The 20,684-nt window shown below is 30.8% G+C and overlaps 1 protein-coding gene across 5 annotated transcripts in view; it reads left to right on the top strand.

Moving 5' to 3' along the window:
- Nucleotides 1-20,442, top strand: part of LOC118187667 (ras-like GTP-binding protein RHO) — a 43,112-nt gene extending 22,670 nt beyond the window's left edge. For all 5 annotated transcript variants that reach the window (XM_085809096.1, XM_085809093.1, XM_085809097.1 and 2 more), the window contains 3 exons: nt 10,225-10,425; nt 13,505-13,687; nt 19,704-20,442. In XM_085809096.1, the coding sequence (XP_085665222.1) occupies nt 10,225-10,425; nt 13,505-13,687; nt 19,704-19,742 (423 nt within the window). In that variant the 3' untranslated portion in view covers nt 19,743-20,442. The remainder of the gene's footprint in view (nt 1-10,224; nt 10,426-13,504; nt 13,688-19,703) is intronic.
- Nucleotides 20,443-20,684: the final 242 nt, after the last annotated feature.

Genomic DNA, 20,684 nt, shown 5'->3' with positions numbered 1-20,684 from the left:
GAAGCTCTGATTTTCCAAGTCCTTGCAGTTACAGGGTTCGTAGCGGTGCTTATAAATCTGTATAATTGAAAATAAAATATAAAAGCCCTTATAAATGCTTACTTTTTCTCTAAAGCACTTATTTTTTGTTTTTAGTGCTTATTTTTTGCTTTTGGTGCTCCTTTTTTTATAATAAACGCACATTTTTTCCCTGTACCAAAGCCGAAACTAAATAAAAAAACTTTTCTGCCTTATATGGAACGCCAGATTGTGAATCATACTCCCAGAAATAGCTTTTCGCCCCTTTCTCTTCATTAACATAACCTTTGGTGCGCACAAGTACAGACAGGTGCACATCGTTCAATTGGTCAAAGAATTGCGAAAGTGGAAGAAAATTTCTGGTACATTCCGTAGTCTTTCGCTCCCACCTAGTACCACTCACATTCGAATTTCTATCAAGATTTTAATAATTTACATTCTCGTTCCACGTGGTAAGTTGATAGTCACATTTATTATGATTGCTATGCTTATATTCTGAGCATATGTATATTTATAGTAATATATTTGCAGTAACTGCTGAAGTATAGATAAACTTCAAAAATGGTAAGTGTGTTTTAACACAGATTAGTTTTTTGTGGAATTATATTCGTAATTGTGTAAATAAAGTAATCGAATAATCAAAATAATTTTTTCCCCCACTGCATTATACAGTACGGAAGTTGGGGGTTCTCCCCAAAATCTCAAATATTGAAACTGTTAACAGTTCGCAGCAAAGCAAGCAACGGACTTTTCTTTGTCACTTTCCAACCTGGATTGAATAGGACTAAAAGTTCTGCGGTCTACCAACCCAAGCGAAGAATTATTCTGTTCCAGAAATTTAATGCAGTCTGTTCAAAATTAGAATGAAAAACACCCCAGATTGGTAAATCTCTTTATTAATCAATATGAATATGGCAGGGATATCGAGCAGAGCGCGACGTGTCATGCTGAATGATAAACATGACTGTGAAAACTGGACGAAGCAAAGGGGCGTTTTTCTTTATTTAGTTATTTATTCTCCGAATACCGGCAGCTGTTGATTCTGATTGCGTAACATCACGTACGGAAGAATTGAGGCGCATGTATTGCACAGTAACATTTGCGATATTTCGCAGAGATAGAAGAGTTTTATTATGCTTGCTAAGCAGATTATTTTTCAGTTCCATTGGGATATTTTTTATATGATACACAGATCAAAATGTCAAAAGCATTATTTAGCTAAAAAAATCTTAACAACGGCTACAATCTACCCCCTTCCTGTTTTAGAAGTTGTGCTCGACTATCCGGAATTTTCAGATATTCGGCAATTTCTGAGGATGCCGGTTAGTTAAGCTTTTACTGTTAAAGGATGGCTACATGAAGCAATTTCCAATCTTCTGATTTCAGAAAAGTTCCTTTTTTTACTTATTTTTACTTAAATTACTTTGCTTGCAATATCTGTTAAGGGAAAACTGTTATGCAATGAAAATTAAGAAAATGTTCAGAATTTTGATTTAATCATCTAAAAATTAATATGAGTGGGAAGATAAATTGTATTTATTTTTAGGTGCCAAGCGAATATAATAAATATGGCTTATTATTACTTATTTTTTTCTATTTTGAACTGAAATTTCATCATTAAATCTTGTAATATAATTTAGTTCCGCATAGTTCCCCCTCTCATTGTAAACTAGTTCTGTAAATTGAACTGTTATTTAAAATTTTAAAGAAAAGGAATGTAATTTTTTTCATGGTTGAGTAATGATCATTCTCTCTTAATAAATACTGAATTTCTCATATTAAATTAGAAGTCTAATTTTTCTTTTAAGGTTGTGCAGTTGTGTATAATGTAATTAGACAGGTGCTTATTTTAAAAAAAAAAAAGAGCTTTTTTAACTAAAATGTGGCTACGAACTCTGAATTTGACTTTATCCATTAGAAGTTTTGGTGATAACTGATGTTATTATCTTGAAGGCTTCTACAAAAAGTGACATATCCGTTAAAAATATATCCAGCTCATCTGTTGAGAACACTGTTACCATTTTAAGTGAGGTGTTCTTGCAAAAATAGATCAGAAAGAACTATAAGAATTCCTTGTCAAATAGACTTGCCAATTTTTTATTACTACTTTTTTAATTTTGTGTAATTGTATGGGATTTTAGTTTAGCATTCGCAAATTTGAAAATTCTACTTGTTCTGAAATTCGAATTGCAAAGTTTAATTCACTTTGCAAGGTGGAAGTACATTACAGACTGCAAAATAATTAATATAAGTATTTAAACTTAACTACTACTTCACCCATGATTTTCAATTTATGTTTTTATTTTACTTTTTCCTGTTGAATGGCAATGGCAGTTGTTAATTTTTAATATTAATAGAATGTTGTGCTATACTCTTTTTTGTTAGCATTGCTAACTTTAAGCTACAGTTAACTGAATAAATAGTGTGATTTTTGATATTATTGTATTCATTGATCAGGAGTTGAGCGATTTAAAAGGAGTCAGTAACTTTTTGTTTTGCCGCTCTTTGCAAATATCATTGGTGTTTGATTGTTGGATTTTTGTTGTAGCTTTAACAGTCCATCAGTCAAAACCTAAGAACGTGCAAAAACGTGAAGTAGCTAAGTATTTACTGCCTCATGTTAATATCCATTTTTAGTCTGTTAATTTTGTGGATAAATTTTTAATATAAGAATGCTACATATTGCATCCTTTTCATCTTTGGGCTTTATTTGTGTTAACCCTTTGACGGTTATGGAAATGAGCAGTTTCTGTTTACTTAATTCGCACAGCATTAGGAGTAAACAGTAGTCGAAAGTGGCAGCTGTTTTCCCCCGCCGTTCTTCCGAAAATGTCACCTTTCTCTGGCAATGCCGTAGATAGCTCGCCTCGCGCGTTTTAAAAATTTCTTAAAGTATTTGTAGTACATAAATAACAGTTTTTACGTACTTTAAAATAATTATTAAACAGTAAATTATAAATGATTATAACCAATTATCTAAATAATAATAGTTAATTATAAATATAAGACAAATATTAAATTGAAAGGACTAAATAAATACAACTAACGTAAAACTTTATGAAGCACAGTATAAATACAGTAATTACCTAAAAATCTTTTTGTGTGTGATATACTTTAAAACATGGAATTGCACATAATGGGGCATTACAGTCTTTGCAATATGTACGTGTTTCACGGCGAATTCTTTTTCCATTAGCATCATTTTTGCTGCAGCATACCACACATCGTCTAGTAGGTTCTTTCTAATAGAGAATTTCAGAAATATTTGTCACGCAAGCTTTCATGCCTACATCACCAGTAAAACTAAATCGGCTAGGAGCGTGAGAACTTGAATTAATTATACACCACTGTCGAACACTCGAAAAATCGTCTTCTGAGCTTGAAATACTGTGAACAAAGTCTTCATCAGATTCAAAACTTGATAAGCTTTCTGTATCACAATCATAATCATCATCATACCTATCTAACTTTCGCTTTTGAGCCATTTTACTGTACAAACACCCTAAAAACCGCGCCAAAATACGTATAAAATGAACAAGGTCAAAAAAAAAAAATCCACCTTCATTATGCAAAGAAATTCATGGAACTCTTACTGCCATCTGTAGACAGTAAAACTTAACTAAATTTCGCGAGTAGCATTCGTTTGAAACACAATCAGTGCAGAATAATAATGGCGAACGAAGTCAGCTCATCAGCGCGCATTGGGGAAAAATTTTACTACGTGAGTAGTGCTCATTACTAACCATTTCGGTCAAAATCTTGCTCCCAAGTGGAACTCGTTTGCGCGCATTATGAAGCACAATTCGATTGCGAGCTGAACTCGTTCCTAACCATCAAAGGGTTAACGTCTCAGTTTTTCACGTCTCAAGGAAAAGTTCTCAATAAAGTATTTTAAGATAATATGGACTCAAGGAACTTACAGACACTTGAGACATCAGAAAAAAATAGTTTCTCATGAAGCAAATTATAATACTAAGGTTTAGAAAGAAGTTTGTGAATTTGTAGTTGTAAAAAACTGATCATGGTTAGCATAAAGATTTGTTGCTGAAGAAGTAACAGCATTGGACCTTATTCAAACTGCTTTTGGTTCTGAAGGCTTTGCAGATTTAAAAAAGAATATAAATCCAAAATTGTAAATAGAGAAAGCCAAGAATGATAAAGGTATAGAATTTTATGATTTATACATTCTTAGCACAAGGATTGAAATGGATATAAATATACACCGCATATAGAAATGATAGATTTAAAAAGGAAAAAATAAGAAAATTTTTATTTCAATATGTACCTAAATACTGTTTCTGTCAATTTTCTTGAACCCATTTTGACGACACTTTCTTGTAGGATGGAACATTTCGTCACTCCTTTCCACAAAGCATATTCATTTTTTGCCATATTTATTATTGTGATATTTTCCTCCCACTCATGTATGGAACTTTCACCAGTACCAATCATCTATCACATGAATTCCATTCAGTTTCATAAATTCAATGACTTTGTTGTTTCATTTTGTAGGACCTATATTTACTGTTAAGAGGAGCACTATATCAGCTGTATTTCAGCTAAAAGCAAGTGCGATTTACTAAAGCTGTTGATGTTCACTTCAAAATCAGAGCTTTAAATGACTATAGAAAGAGCAGACACTAAGACTCGTAATTCTGCGAAATCATGCGGGTCAGAAGTATATTCTTATTCCTTATTATCCCCCATTTTTCTTGGAACCCTAGAATAACATTCTTGTGCACGTATACATTGAATACAACTCACCTTCTGTGCAGAATTATTTACTTCGTCAAGCATTTCCCCCACATACATGTTCGCTTGTCAATTCGGTCTACCATTGTTCTAAAGCAGTGTTTCCCAACCTTTTTTTCCTCGCGAACCAAAAGAAAGGTCTGAAAAAATTTGACGAACCCCTATGTAGTCGTTAATGACAGGTTAAAAAAAAGCAATAAAATTTGATAGAATATATATTTTTCATATTGCAGAATAATTGATTATATTAATCGTGAAACATTTAAATAAAACATTAATAAGACTAAAATGATGGCTATAAAAGTTGAAAACAAGATAAATTAAACAAACTGGTTCTTATGTTTCACATTTGGAAGAATTGTTAATGGGATATTTGTGGCTGTTTGATAGAACAAAGCAATTCAAAGTTAGGCTCAATATCTCACAATTTCAGACTTAGATCAGGTTCTGCATTTAACCTGTTTCTGTATTTATCTTTCAGATAAGTATATGTTGGAAATCCTTTCTCGCATAGATATGTTGTGCAAAATGGTAATAGAACTTGACTTTTTGACAGAACAGGATATTCATTTTGTATACTGAGCCAGAAGTCAATTAAAGATTAATCTTTAAAAATTGCTTCTAGAGAACTGTCACAAGATAACTCTATGAGTTTTTCTTTTTCCAGTATATTTAGAGAGGTTTCTGGACTTACATTTCCATGAAATGGATTACGTATCCAGTTGTTTGAGATGGATATATTGCATCTGTTGGGAAAATAGTCATCGAAAGTTAATCGAAGATAGTTCAGATGTTCACATATATTCCTTTTAATGTTTACATCAAGTTTAATTGAATTTTCTGATAAAAAAAGTGCTGACAGAATCAACATCCATACTCATTCATCTGCAGGCATTGAATCCAAAAATTGGTCTTTTTCAACATAGCCTCAATTCTATCATGTACACTGAAAATGGTGACACCCTCGCCTTGTAAAGACATATTTAATTCATTCAGTTTACAAAAAATGTCAGCTAAATACGCAAGCTTTTGCAGCCAAAAAACATCGGATATACAAGAAGACAAATGAAACGGATAATCAATAAATAATGCTTGAACTTCAGACTTCAATTCAAACAAACGCGTTAAAACCTTACCACGGAAAAGCCATCTAACTTCTGTGTGAAGTAGTAAAGAAACGTGGAAACTTCCAAAATCCTCACAAAGTGTACGGAATAGACGGCAATTTGTAGCACACGATTTTATAAAGTTCACAATTTTCACAGCATCACTTAAAGTAGTAGATAACTCTGCAGAAATACGCTTACTTACTAAAGCTTGTCTATGAATACAACAATGAGTCCATTAAATTTTCTCGTTGATACTCTTCACCCGTGCCACAAAACTAGAAAATTTTCCTGTCATTAAATTTGCACCATCTGTACACACCCAATAAGACCAGCTTATTCCATTCTTTTCAAAATACCCATTGATCATATTGAAAATCGCTTCTCCAGTTGTGTAGATTTTCAAAGATTTTTCAAATTGTACATAATTCAATTTTATTCTTTTTAGAAGTTTGTTCTCCACATAATTAGTAAAGTCATTAATTCTACGCGACACCGTGTTTGATAAGGGAACTTTCTTTACTGCCTTTTCCCCAAGCATACATTTGGCGATTTCTTTCCCACATGGTCCAATTAAATTTTCTGCTATTGTATGCGCTTGTCCAGATCTTGCAATTCTATAACTTACTCGAAATGATGCTTCAAGGGCCATTTTACTATCTTTGTTTGAAGTCAAGAAAGAAGAAAAGCTACACTTTTTTATATCTTCTAATTTTCTTTTGAAATATTCAAGAGGTTTATCTTTGTGTGTCGGATGTTTTCTTTCAGTATGTCTATGGAAAAGTGATGGTTTTAAACTTCTGTTGGCAAGAACTTCGTTACATATAACACAAAGCGGTTTAGTTTCCGACTCATCCCAAGTAAAATGAAAACCCAATTGTAGATAGTTGCTGTCATATTTTCGCTTTTTCCCTTTTCTATCATCATTTCCTTTGTTTTCGTCTGGTGAAACAGTAACTCACTACAGCTTTCGGTACTATCATCTCGATTATCATGTCTCGTTTCTAAACAACCCGTTTTTAACCATCGATCCATAATAAAAATAAGCTATAATAATAATTAAATTAATAGTTATTAAATCATTTAACGAGAACTTGACAGTCACAGTATATCATTCAAGCTTTACAAGTGCTAAGCCTATGTATGAACGTTGACAGACAGACAGACAAAATAGACAGTTAATACAACACTACTCTCCCAGTTCCCGGTTGTAAACAAGTATCTAATTCTAAAATCTGTAGTAAACTGCCTTAATTTGATATTTATTTCCAATTGTATTGTATTAAAATATTACATAGAAGCGAAAACTGCTGCAATGATTTTAAATGTAAAGCAGAACATGATACTAATCACATTGATAAAATGTTTTAAATATAAATAAATGTTTGTAATAAAAAGAGAATTGTATTTGATTACTTGAATAAGAGGAATAAATTATAATGTATAAAATTGTTGATAGAATTTGATATTTATGAAGTAATTTTGAAAAACAAATAAGGAAAAAAGAAATGAAAATATTGAAATTTATTATAGGTTTCTTAACAGACAGGCAGTGAACAATCTGTTTTACTGTGGGTGTGTTCTTTAATTTTTTTTTTTCCTTTTGATTTTAAAGGCATTTTAAAAATTCCGCCATTACAATATTATTTTCACAAACCCCCTCTGCAAACACTGCGCCCCAGAGGTTCACAAACCACCAGTTGGGAATCACTGTTCTTAAAAAATCTTCAAATGAATGACCTCAGAAGGTAACAGTAACTCACATGTATCTTTCAGGTTTCTTCATAATGGAAATGGTGCACGTTATACAGCGAATATACCTAAAAATTAATAAGGTGTGCATTATACACTGATGTATATTATGTGCCAAGATATGCGACATATATACCATGTGTGTGTATGTATACATATATGCTCAGTGAGCTTTTTTTTTTTTTTTAATGTGTTGGGGAATTGTGCTTTTTTTTGCTTTAAAACTGATTGATTTATGTTCTTATGCTCTGTTTATGGTTTATGCCTTTTGTAACAGCAGTCTAAAAGTGTAAGTGGAGCTAAGCCTAATGAGGCTGCATTTGTTTTCATATGAAAACTCTTAATAGTATCGTAAATAAAGTCAGTTGGTGCATCAACTTCAGTGTGTTCTACCCAGTATGCCTGGAAATTAACTAAATTTTGGTGCACTGAAAATTTTTGCCTGTTGCTCCGAATTGCTCATTTCTGCATGAAAACTCTTAATTTGAATTGCAGAAAATAATTCTGTAACTGTTTTTAATTATATTCTGTGGTTTTTTTGGGGGGGTATATTTTTTCTTTGCTGCAAAGTGAAAACTGAATTTGAGACAAAATTCGGGGACATAAGTTTAAATGAAATGTAGCAAAAAAATGTATCTAATTTAATCGGTGGTACTTTTTATATATACTTTCTTTAATCAGTTACTAGTTGGTTACCTGGATGCACAATTCATGTTGCTGTATCGTTACAAGGGAACTAATAAACATCTTTTAAAACCTGATTCTTTGCACTTTTCATTAGATCTTCATTATATCATTTAGAATTGTGCATAACTTTTGAATATAGCTCTCGTACAAAAATTTTTGTAAAATTTTAAGTTGTAAATAAAATTACAAAAGGAATCAATTGATTAAATTGTACAGGTCATAACTAACAAAAGCTGAAAGAAAGACGTGTTTTCAAAAGGTGCGTGAAATGAAATCTGCGCAGTAAAATTGTTCGCCAAGGTTACAAACATTATGAGAATCAAAATGCTATAAAGCATCAAGTTGTTGTAAGAAATAAGAAAGTTGCATAATAATTAGGATATGTGTTTTTTCTGTGTATGTCAAAGGAAAATTTAGTAAATAAAAGATAGGTTGTTGTAGTTCATTCTCAAATTTTTTATTTGAAATGAATATTGGTCTTAAACTTGAATGTTTATCTGTCAATGTGTTTGAACTGCAGTGCAGCAGCAAAAATTTCTTTGATATTCCATTAGATTTCAACTAGAAAATAAACATAAATTTGTAATTAGTATTAGTGTTTATGTATGTTTTGATAAATATTAAGTAAATTTAAAATTTATTTTTGGAGGAAATTCGACTCGCATGCAATTTGAGTTTGAGATCATGGATTTACGCAATTGTCAGTAATAGACATGTCATTCCAATTACAGAAATGCTTTAAGTAAGGAAAATATCCATTGTATGGCATTTTTACATTAAAAAATTTTATAAAAATAATGAAAGTATATTCTTATTTTAAAAAATAAGTTTGATATAATATTCAGGGGTCATGCACAAATTGAAAAGTGAAATATTTGCATTTATATGTAATTAAAAATAAATAGCAGTGTAGAATAAGGTTGCTGATGTTAATAGATTGAGGCAAGCATTGCTGTGCAGTCTGTCATGAAAGACTTAATAGAATTTTTTTCAAAAAGATTTATGCATAGAATCTTATTAAATTTGTATTCTAGAAAATATTGGCAAGCTTCATTATTGGCACAAAGTCAATTCAGAACTAAATGCATAATTTGAAAGTAAAGACTATTTCTAGTCTAACGAAATTTTTTATAACCATTAGATTGTGATCTTAACAAACAGGGAGCGAACTAAAGAAAAACTGATGATCTAAATAAAGCTGCATGTGAATATAAATGCATTTTTAACATTTAAAAACAAGCTGTTTGTGTGAAAATGCTTTTGGCAGAGCATATGTAGCAGAATTTTAAATTCAATGCTACATTGATAAACCACCAAAAAAGGTATCACTTAGTGGCATTAAAAGAGAGAAGATAGATTTTGAATTATTCTTAATTTATATTTTAACTGATCCCTTAAAAGAAAAGTTGAAAATCCTGAAATTTGAAATAATTTATCTCTCACAATTTTTTTCTAACTGGAGTCACTGTTTTTATGCTTGATTTTTTTTTAGTATGAATATAAAATGTTACTGACTCTAGGGACTCGGAGACAACATAAATAGTTAGTTTTTGTAATTTTTACAAAATTTATTTTTAAAATTCTAAGTATTTGTGTCAAAACTTTTTTTTAATTTGAAGTGTATGTTTGTGACCAACATTTGAAAAAATATAGGCCACATAAAGAGTTATGAGCATGCTGTATGTTAAGTTATTACTTAAAGCTCAACTAAGAGGTTGTTGAGCTTTTAAAAATTAAAAATAAATTAAGAAAGCATTGTTATGACAAAAAACCTGAAATTAGGATTCTAACATTTCATATGATTTTTGTTGTTCTACATTTATGTTTTTTAATTTTAGAATAAGTGACTGAAAGAATGTGAAGTTTATTTGATTGGTAAATCTAATTTCTGTATATTTTGCTTCTGTAGGTTGAATTAGCTCTGTGGGATACTGCAGGTCAAGAAGATTATGATAGACTGCGACCTCTGTCATATCCAGATACCGATGTAATCCTTATGTGTTTTAGTATTGACAGTCCTGATAGTTTAGAAAATATTCCTGAGAAATGGACTCCAGAAGTTAGGCATTTTTGTCCAAATGTTCCTATCATTCTTGTGGGAAATAAAAAGGTTAATTTCTTTGTTTTTAATATTTTTTCTGAGAACAGTTTCACTGGTCATTTTATTTCATTAAACAAAATCATTAATAATCTTTTACTTTTGAAAAAGGAGCAAAATTTCATTGGTCTTATTCAAAATTTCATTTTAATAAGTGAGCATTATTTTATTCTTTCATAATTAAAATTACTACTTTAGTTTTATTTAGCTTTGGCACTAGTAAAAATTGCACATTCTCTTATGGAGTATTACTATTTGTTGTCTTAAAAGCATTTGTGCTTAATTTTTAGAGATTTCTCTGTGAGAAGAGTTGTTAGCTGGAAATGACACTTTAATTTTGATGTCAGAACATATCGAGTTTTTATAAAATGTGTATAGCCTCAAGGTTTGTAGCACAGAGTTTGATTTGATGGTGATAAGAAAATATGTGATGTACACTGCGAAAGAAAAAAAAAAGGGAGGGTAGTTCTATATCTTCTGTTCTACTGGGCCAATTGACAAAATTCAATTTGGGTTTTTCATGTCTCGAAAGCATGACTTAGGATATCTGTTAGATTTATATATATAAATATTAGATTTATATATATTATTTATATATTAGATCTATTATATAAATCTAATAGAAATAGGTATTTTGACACAAAATCGAGCTTTTCCTGAAATGACATGCTAATTTTTTTTTCCATATTTTGGTTCAACGACTCAAATTATGCCAAACTGCCAAATTTTGTAAAAATCGCACGAGTACTTTTTAAAAAGTTAGCTTTCAAAATTTTAGGTCCTCAATGTTAATTGAATTTGGTATATATTTGTTAATATCTTTTTTTAATAAACATATTCGATTCTTTTTTTCATATTTCAAAATTTAGGTTCATTCCAAATAAAATTCACCCATTTTTTATGATTTATTTTTAAAATTTGTATTTTTAAATAATTTTTATAAATTTTTAATTGTAACCTATAAGTTTTTAAAATCATCTTAAAGCAGATGTATTTCTAGGCACAAAAAATTTGTTTTTTATTCAAAGTTTCCTAAGATATACATGAATTTACATACTGGTGCATTTTGAAATTTGGCATATTTTTTATAAGCGATAGTAATGCCAAATGTGGTTTACGCATTTTATTAAAATTATTTGAAAGTATGAACAATGACCTTTTATTTCACTCGTCTGCAATGAAGGAAAGGAAAATAGATTCCTTTAAATTAAGAAGTTCGCCAAGTGAATTATTCTTGGCACAAACTGAAAAAAAAGCCAAGATAAATTTTTGAATTTCTCCCTAAATTTCGCACCAAAATTTAATATTTAGTCATGATTTGAGTCGTAGAATCGAAATATAGAAAAAAATAAGCATGTCATTTTAGAAAAAGTCTGATTTTGTGCCAAAGTAACTGTTGGAACAATGTTCTCTCTCTATATATAATTATCCTAATTCGGGCTTTCAAGATATGAAAAGCGCAAGTTGAATTTCATCAGTCGGCCCAGTAGAATGGGAGATATAGAACTGTTCCTTTTTTTTGGTGCATGTACAGTTGTGAGAATTATGCTGCAACTAATATGAAAATAAGTACATAAATTGAAGTTTTTTTGTATCTGGCTGCTTAGCAAGATTTGTATTAAGAAAATATAAAGTGCATCTACTGAGCTATAAAATTAATCATGTTTGAAGTGCATTTAGCTTTTTTCTGTCTGCGAATTTTTATGTGTGTTGCCTGAATTTTTTAGTTTTAATTATCTCTACTAATTCTTTAACGCAAAATCACATATTTTATGAATAAGCAAATCACATTGTTTTGTATGAACATAAATCAGTATATGTATTTGCACTTTCATGTGCTAGAACTTTTGGGGCAATAGTTAGTTTTGGGCAGAATTTGAGCATTTCCCCGACATTTAATAAATGCACTAAATTTAACTAAGTAATGTTTACTTTCCTGACACCAATAAGGAATTAAAAGATATTCCCCCTGTGCTAGCTTGTGTTGTGGTAGGCAGCACATAGTCCAGTAATCTTAAGACCTGGGATCCATTCCTGGCTGGAGTATGGTCAGTATCTCAAGATTCTTTCTGTGCTCCTTAACCTTATGGTATTGTTACAGTGGTGCCGTAAGTAAAAGTGGTAATAGATAATTCATCACAAACTTTTGTTGGCTAGGGAATTGCTTTTCCTACAACAACCTTTCAGGTGAGAAGAGGTATCGAGTTTAAAGACATGCTCTTTTTTAATTTTGAAGTGCTGTGATATTTGTATCAGCCTGGTAATTTGGACCTGGGTTTGATTCTTGGTGATAGTATTGTAAGTTTCTCTAGAAAAGCCTGTTTTTAAACTGTTGATAGATGTTAAACATTTATTTTCCAGACATAAAGGTTTTAGTGTATTGTAAATTTTATCTGTTGTGATCTTTATGCACTGTTATGCCATAATTTACTTGTATGAATAAATTTTTATATGGAATTTGGCTTAACATAATGTATTTTGGAAAATGCTAATTACCTTCAAAACCTTGTTTATCCATAAGGAACTGTGTTCCTGACAGGCCACAAGAAATTTTAAAACATGCAACTTGAAAGACTGTGGATAGCTTATTCTGGAATGAGGGAAGCAATAAAATGCTTTTTATTCTGAGGAAAATAATTTATTCAATTTGGTTTAAAATATAAATTAAGAAAGAAGAAATGTATAATTTCAAATAATGCAAACATAAAGTTACATATAATAGAAAACGTCATTATTAGTATATTTACTTTAAAGAATCTTTAGCTTTTTGAATTTAATTAATCTGAAACATGGCATTCTCAAAAATCTAGTATTAGCATTTCATTGGAGATGTGTAGAATAATCTAGAAATAGATATGAAATAACATACATTAAAGATTGTAAAATATTTTGTGTTGTTCAGTACACATATATCACCACAGTTAGAATTATGTTGTACGTGTATGATGAAACAAATATAGATCATGGTCATTTCAGTTTCTTTTTTAAATATTTAAAAATGCTGTTTTATTTATGAAACTGCCAATGGTTCTCTTTTAAAGAATCCAAAGCAAAATTTATATGTCGCTAGTTGATCTTTTTTGCTGTTTAGGATCTAAGGAATGATTCACATACTATTTGTGAATTAGCAAAAATGAAGCAGAAACCAGTGACACCAGAAGAAGGGCGCTCAATGGCTGAGAAGATCAATGCTTATGGATATCTAGAATGTTCAGCTAAAACTAAAGAGGGTGTACGAGAAGTTTTCGAAACTGCCACTAAAGCAGCTTTGCAGGTTTGTGTTCTTAAAATTTGTTTGATTAATGATTGGAATTACTAGATGCTAGTCAAAAATATATTTTACAATACCACGAGTTAAAAATGAGCAAAAGAATTTTTTAAGAGGCATTAAATAATGAGGACAAAAATTTTAATTTTTATGAGGGTTGTTACTATTATTCTTGCCTGTCATATTGGTGATTGATGGAATGATGATTAATCAGTATGTCAAAAGCAAATGATTACAGATGATTTCTCTTACTTCGAAAATGTTGCATTATAATGTAGCTAAAAGTAGCCCTTATGTTGATTCTATTTGTCATTTGTTATAAAAGACCATTTCATAAAATTCAAAAATGTTATGTACACTGCACACACACAAAAAAAAAAAAAGTGGGGGTAGTTCTATATCTTCCATTTTACTGCGTTGATTGACAAAATCTAAATTGCATTTTCAATGTCTCAAAAGCGAGACTTAGGTTATATATAGCATTGTTCTAACATAGGTATTTTGACAAAAATTGGACTTTTTCTGAAATGACATGCAAATTTGTTTCCATATTTTGATTCTACACTCACAACACAAGTGTGCCACAATGCAAAGTTTAGTAAAAATCGCACAAGTAGATTTTTAAAAAAATTAGCTCTCAAATTTTTAGCTCTTCAATGTTAATGGAATCTTTTATGTATTTATTAATAGCTCTTTTTTTATTAAATTTATTTGATTCTTCCTTTCACATTTCAAAATTTAAGTTCATTCTAAATTAAATTTGCCCATTTTTTATGATTTATTTTTTAAATTTGTATTTTTAAATAATTTTTATAAATTTTTCAAAAAAATTTTGTTTTATAACCTATAAAATTTTTACCATCATCTTAAAGCAAATGTATTTTTAAGCATACCCGCAAAAAATTGAGTTTTTCATTCAAAATTTCCCAAGATATACATGAATTTACATATTGGCACATTTTGAAATTTCGCATATTTGTTATAAGCAATAATAACGCCAAATGTAGTTTACGCACATTGTTAAAATTATTTGAAAGTATGAACGACGACTTTCCCACTTGTTTACAGTGAAAAATAGGTTGCTATAAATTAAGAAGTTCTCCAAATTAATTAATTATTCTTGGCGCAACTGAAAAAGTGGGCAAAGATAAATTTTTTAATTTCTCCATAAATATCAAACCAAACTTTACAAAATTTAATATTTAGGCATAATTTGAGCCATAAAATCGTAATGTGGAAAAAATTGGCATGTAATTTCAGAAAAGTCCGATTTTTGTGTCAAAATATCTATGTTAGTTCAGTGCTATGTATAAATCTAATATATATCCCAAGTTGTGCTTTCGAGACATTGAAAACGCAGTTTGAATTTTGTGAATCTGCCAAGTAAAACGGGAGATTATAGAACTGTTCCTTTGTTGTTCTTTGCGCAGTGTACATAATTGCTGTAAGCAGTACTGAAGAGGAAGTTTATGCTGTCAAGTATTAATTGTCGATTCTTTAAGAAGAGAACACATCTGTAGAATGTTTTAGGTTGCCTTTCTGAGTTGCTAAGCAGGAAATGTAAAATGTAATGTGAATTTCTGTGTAATCATACTGCAGAAACCACACTCGCAGACATGCACTTTTAATGGAATATGGTGTGACTTAAGATCAATGGAATTGAAAAGCTGCCTTTCGATTAATTTTTCCTGTTTATTGTATATAATTTTCAAATACATCATAAAGGAGAGTGAAAATTGCATTTCGGTGTTGTACGTTCGTATGCTGACTCTGCTGATAATTACTTCTGAAATCTTTTAATTATAGAAAGTTTGCTCATTTGAAATGTAGACCAGGGCCGTCCAACTGGCGGCCTGCCAAATTATTTTTACAGCCCATGAGTACATTTTACTATGAATAAATTTGTTACTAAATTATTATTATTAATATTAAAATTTAAGTCTAATCTGAATTTGAAGTAGGTACTATTTAGTTTGCGTAACTTCACTAAACCTATGTAAATACAGCAGCAATCCGTTAACGTCTGATGGTGTTTGGCTCAACGTTGGCGCCACGCTATTTGGTTGATTCATGCAATAGTGCGAGTGCAGTCTTGCTTAGAATTTGTTGAGGGGTGACTGTGTTATAATATTAACTTAATTTCATATTTATTAATTAAAATAATTATTGAATTGCTACTAATAAAAGAAAAATAGACCTCGAAAATCGAGAATTTCAAGATCGCTGGGAGATAGATATTTTTATTCTGAGCAAGAATGGTAAATCACAGTGTTTGGAATATTTACAAATCATAGCTGTGTGTAAAGAATATAACTTGAAGCACCATTATCTTTCCATTCATGAAAAAAGTATCATTTGTACACGTGAGACATGAAAATACTACTAGTGGGAAAAACGAAAATGCAGCTGGATCATCAAACGATTAATCAAGAACCAAAATTTCAAGAAGCATCTGTAGCTGCATCGTTTGAAGTTTGTTTAGAAATAGGAAAGGCAAAGAAACCATTTTTGGATGGAGAATTCATTAAAAAATGTACCATAAAAATGGCTTAAGCATTTAAGGACAACGAAATGGTAAGAAAATTTCAAACAGTATCACTTTCTCATCAGACTGTAAGCTGATGTGTAAATGAGATTAGCATGCATATCACTAATAAATTAGAAAACCTAATCAATAGTTGCTGCTATTTTTTCAGTAGCATTGGATGAAAGCACAGACATTTCTATTAAAAGTCAAATGCTTATCTTTATAAAAACTGTAAATGAAAACTATAATTATTCAGAAGAACTTTTAAAATTACAATCATTACACGGAACAACAAAAGGTGAAAATATGTACTAAGAATTAAAATGGTCAGTAGAGCAGTATGGCGGATTTGACAAGTGCACTGCTATTGTAACCGACGGTGCTAGAGCTATGACAGGCAAAAATATTGGGCTCATGCAACTTTTCCAAAAAGAAGGAATAACATGTTGTATGTTACACTGTATTATCTATCAGGAGGCATTATGTGGTTTATCCCTACAACTAAAAGACATAATGGAGAAGGTTTGCAAAATTACTAATTTAATTCGCGGCAGAAATCGTTCTCTTACACAGCAAAAATTTAAAACATTTTTGGATGAATTGGAAACTGAGTATGGAGATCAGTTTTTGCATAGTAATGTTTGTTGGCTAAGTACTGGAAAGTGCTTGAGGAGATTCTGTGCACTTTGAAAAGAAATTAATCTTTTTCTCACAGAAATTGCAGTCGATGAAAATTTGACTGAAAATTTAGTTGATAAAAAGTTTTAGTTACTCTCTTTCCTAACGAACATTACAAATTATTTAAACATTTTGAATAAATCCTTGCAAGGACAAGATCAAAATGTGTGTTGCCTTTATAAATATGTTACTGGATTTAGAAACAAATAAAAATTGTTAAGGTTTAATTTGGAGCAAAGTAACTTATTTCATGTTGAATCTTGCAAGGAGAGCTATATAGAAATGAAGGAATGTAATATAGAAGCAAATTTTAAAATATTTTTACCAAAATTGGATATGCTAATTACAGATTTCAATAAAAGATTTTCTCAATTTGATGATCTTAAACTGTCAATTGTTTTGTGATGCAATTAATATTGATATCAACTCCATTTATCTTAATATCAAATAAAATTATGCGACCTGCGGGCTGACCCATTTTTTACATCTTGTGGAGTAACTGGAATAGAAATATTCAAATTTTTAGATAAAGAGAAATATCCAAAATTGAGAGATTTTGAACTTCAAATTGTATCAATGTTCTGAAGTACACACTGCAAGCGTGCATGCATATCTGATATGAAATATATAAAGTCAAAATATAGGAACAGTTTGAAAGATTCCACTCTTGAAGATATAATTGAACTTGCCACAAACAAATACTGATGTGGACTTAAAAGATATTGTTGCTAAACAATTACGGCCACAATATGTTCATTAATATATTATGAATATTTTTAAGTTTTCTTTTTAGTTTAAATAAAATATTTTTTCAATTACCATAAAAACTGACTTTTCATTTATCAACCTTCTTGGCTCCCGAAATGTTTGGTGAAGAAAATATGGCCCACGGGCTATGATAAGTTGGACAGCGCTGATGTAGACCATATTTTTTTGTTCGAGTATTTGATATGATGGATATCAGGTGGCAGTACTGTACAAGTTAAAACAGGTAGGATCAACGTGTTGGTCTTAGAGAAGATTGCTTTTCTGGCAGCGTTGCATCATAGATCAAAAGCTTGTGCAACAGGTGTATTTCAATTACTGCATAAGGAAGGCATAAAAGCAGTAGAAGACTTTCACTTTTGTAATGAATTTGCAGGGACCCCTCTTTCTGAAATGTTTCAGAAATGTGCTTAGAAAGCTTGAATAGCTTTATAACTGAGTGGAGCATATGGAGGATTGCCCAAGACTGAGTCAAATACATGTTATAATCACAGTGGAAAATGTTACAACATTAAAGAAGTTAGTTTGTGAAAACCGCCATTTCATCATCAGCTAGGTTGTTGAAATGATAATGTGATTATCAGAGCCATGCCTCCCATCATACATCATTTAAGGTACCAAAGCACTTATACCCTCTGAGTGAGTGGCACGACCGTATTTATCCGGTCATGTGATTTTTTTGTGACATGGCATGTATTAGATTACAATTTAAAATGTTTTGCTTTCTTACTTTCTTTAACAAAGTAAAGTTGATGAAAAGAGATATTAAATAATAATTTATCAAATAGAATCGGCTTAAATAGTCTCTATGAAACGCTCCAAAAAGCTGTGCTACTCAGATGATTAAAAGAAAACAAACTTCTGTGTGGTGCATAGTGCAACAAGTACATAAGCATGTAAACCGTACGATGTCTGTTATCATCATAAGCAGGAGATGGAATTTTTGTCCATAGTAAGTGATGAAACCTTACGCAGCATATATGTTTAAGTAACCAAAGAGGTAAATGATTATGAACTTGTGACGTCCATCGTGAAACTAGTGTACAAGTATTTGCTTATTAGTAGCAGCTGACAAAAGTAATTCTGACAGTCTTCGTTGAGTGAAGACCTTTTCTGGTGAGATGACTAGAGTACATACAATCTGCACTATACAATGCTATCCTTGGCGGAGTCTGCCAAATGTTGCTCATAAAGCTTTCCCAAGGCATTATCTTGCTTCTTGGTGGTGAAAAGATCTATAAAAAGCTGGAAAGCTCTAGGCATTATCTTGCTTCTTGGTGGTGAAAAGATCTATAAAAAGCTGGAAAGCTCTCTCCTGTTGTTTCCAGTTATGTATTCTTTCCTGAGCTATTTTCTTGTTGTTCTGCATATTAAATTTATTCTCAGACCAGCATATTGCATTTACTATTTGTAGAATAAAATAGTAAATCATATTCACAACAACTAGGTTAACACTTAGAACTTTCCAGTTGTTTCATGGCATTCCAACATTCTTTATTTGCTTTAGAAAATTCAAAAAGTAAATGAAAATCTGTATTTAGTGTATCAAGTAATGATGGGCCATCAGCAATACTTTGTTCCCGTATCAGATTTGGTGAAAGAATAGATAAAACAGGCTGTATTCAAAATAACTGAAAAAGCTTAGTGGATTGGCTTAATCCTTTTCCATTAATGAATCATGCTATGAGTATGCTTTATTGTGACATTTTAATAAACGTTGCGAAGTTTGAATGTCCATTTACAAAGGTTTTCCAACTTAGAACTGTCAACATTTCTCAAATGTATTTGTGTACTGATCTGCTTATCTAGCAATACATTGTAGTAAAAAATAATTAGCTGGGAATATTCTGTAGGTATTCCCAAAAAATATTGAATATTGAATTTTTGATTGTCATTGGTGAACTTTCTGATAAAATTTAGCTGCCGCATTGTGGTTGGTCTATAAATAAATGATTCTTTTCATACGCTTAAAATATTAAAATTGTAGTCAAGTAATTTGATGCAGTCAGTTCTGGTCAAATATAACTATTTTATGATTTCCTCCCTTTATAGGTTAAAAGAAAAAAGAAGACCAAGTGTGTTTTATTTTGAATAAACAGTATCTTAAGACTGAGCAGCAGGGGACCTCAGCATCTGATGAGAGACATTTTAAGTCATGTTTTCTTAGTCTTCTTTTTGAAGCATATTTTGAAATGTGATCAAACATTTTATTTTTGTTCTGTTAGCTATTTTCTTCCCTTCATCCATTTCATTTGTTTACGTCCCTGTTAATGTGTCATTACTTTTTTACATGCTTGAGAATCAACTGGCAGAAGTCTTCCACTGCAGCTGTTTTACTGATTATCTGAGATGACAGAGATTTGCTAGCTACTTAGGGGCCATATTAATTTCTCCCTCTTTGTTGCTGCTCCTAGAACTGTGCAAACTTAAGAGGTCCTTCTGTATATGGTCTCATGGAACTAGATTTGTTAAGTTTTGGCTGTGGTTCTTTATATACTTGTTTGAGAGTTTGTACTACATAAGAGAACTTGTTACCAAAGGATTTTTAAAATCTCTAAATCTGCATCATTTAAGCAGTAACAATGCCATGAAGACCTTAGAGCTGTTAAACATTAAAGGTGGAATTAATTCAAACCTCATATTTCATTTTAGCTACTGAGAAATTTCATTTAAAATCATTTTTAAAGAATTTGTATTTTAAGGTTGTTGCTTTTATGCAATAGACCTTTTAAAGAAGGTGATCATTCATTGACTCTGAGTGAAGCAAATAAAATATAATCTGAAATCCTTAGCCTGTCTTTTTTTTTTTTTTTTTTTTTTTTTGGGTGCATCAATGCATCATACACTAATATGACCATAATTACAACATTTTTCAGATTTTCTACTTTGAGCACTGAGATGGAGGCCTGTTTCTATAAATTTTATTTTGCATTTTGTATTTAGAATAGAAAGCTTAGTGTTTTTAATGTATATGATTGTAGAAAATGCAAAGTTGTAGGTCTACTTGTATATAGTAATTTTTGTGCAAAACTG

The sequence above is a fragment of the Stegodyphus dumicola genome, chromosome X2 (genome assembly GCF_044657685.1).
Source record: "Stegodyphus dumicola isolate Sdum_Otavi_A_Nest chromosome X2, ASM4465768v1".
NCBI lineage: Eukaryota > Metazoa > Arthropoda > Arachnida > Araneae > Eresidae > Stegodyphus > Stegodyphus dumicola.
This window is presented reverse-complemented; position numbering and strand designations above follow the sequence as displayed.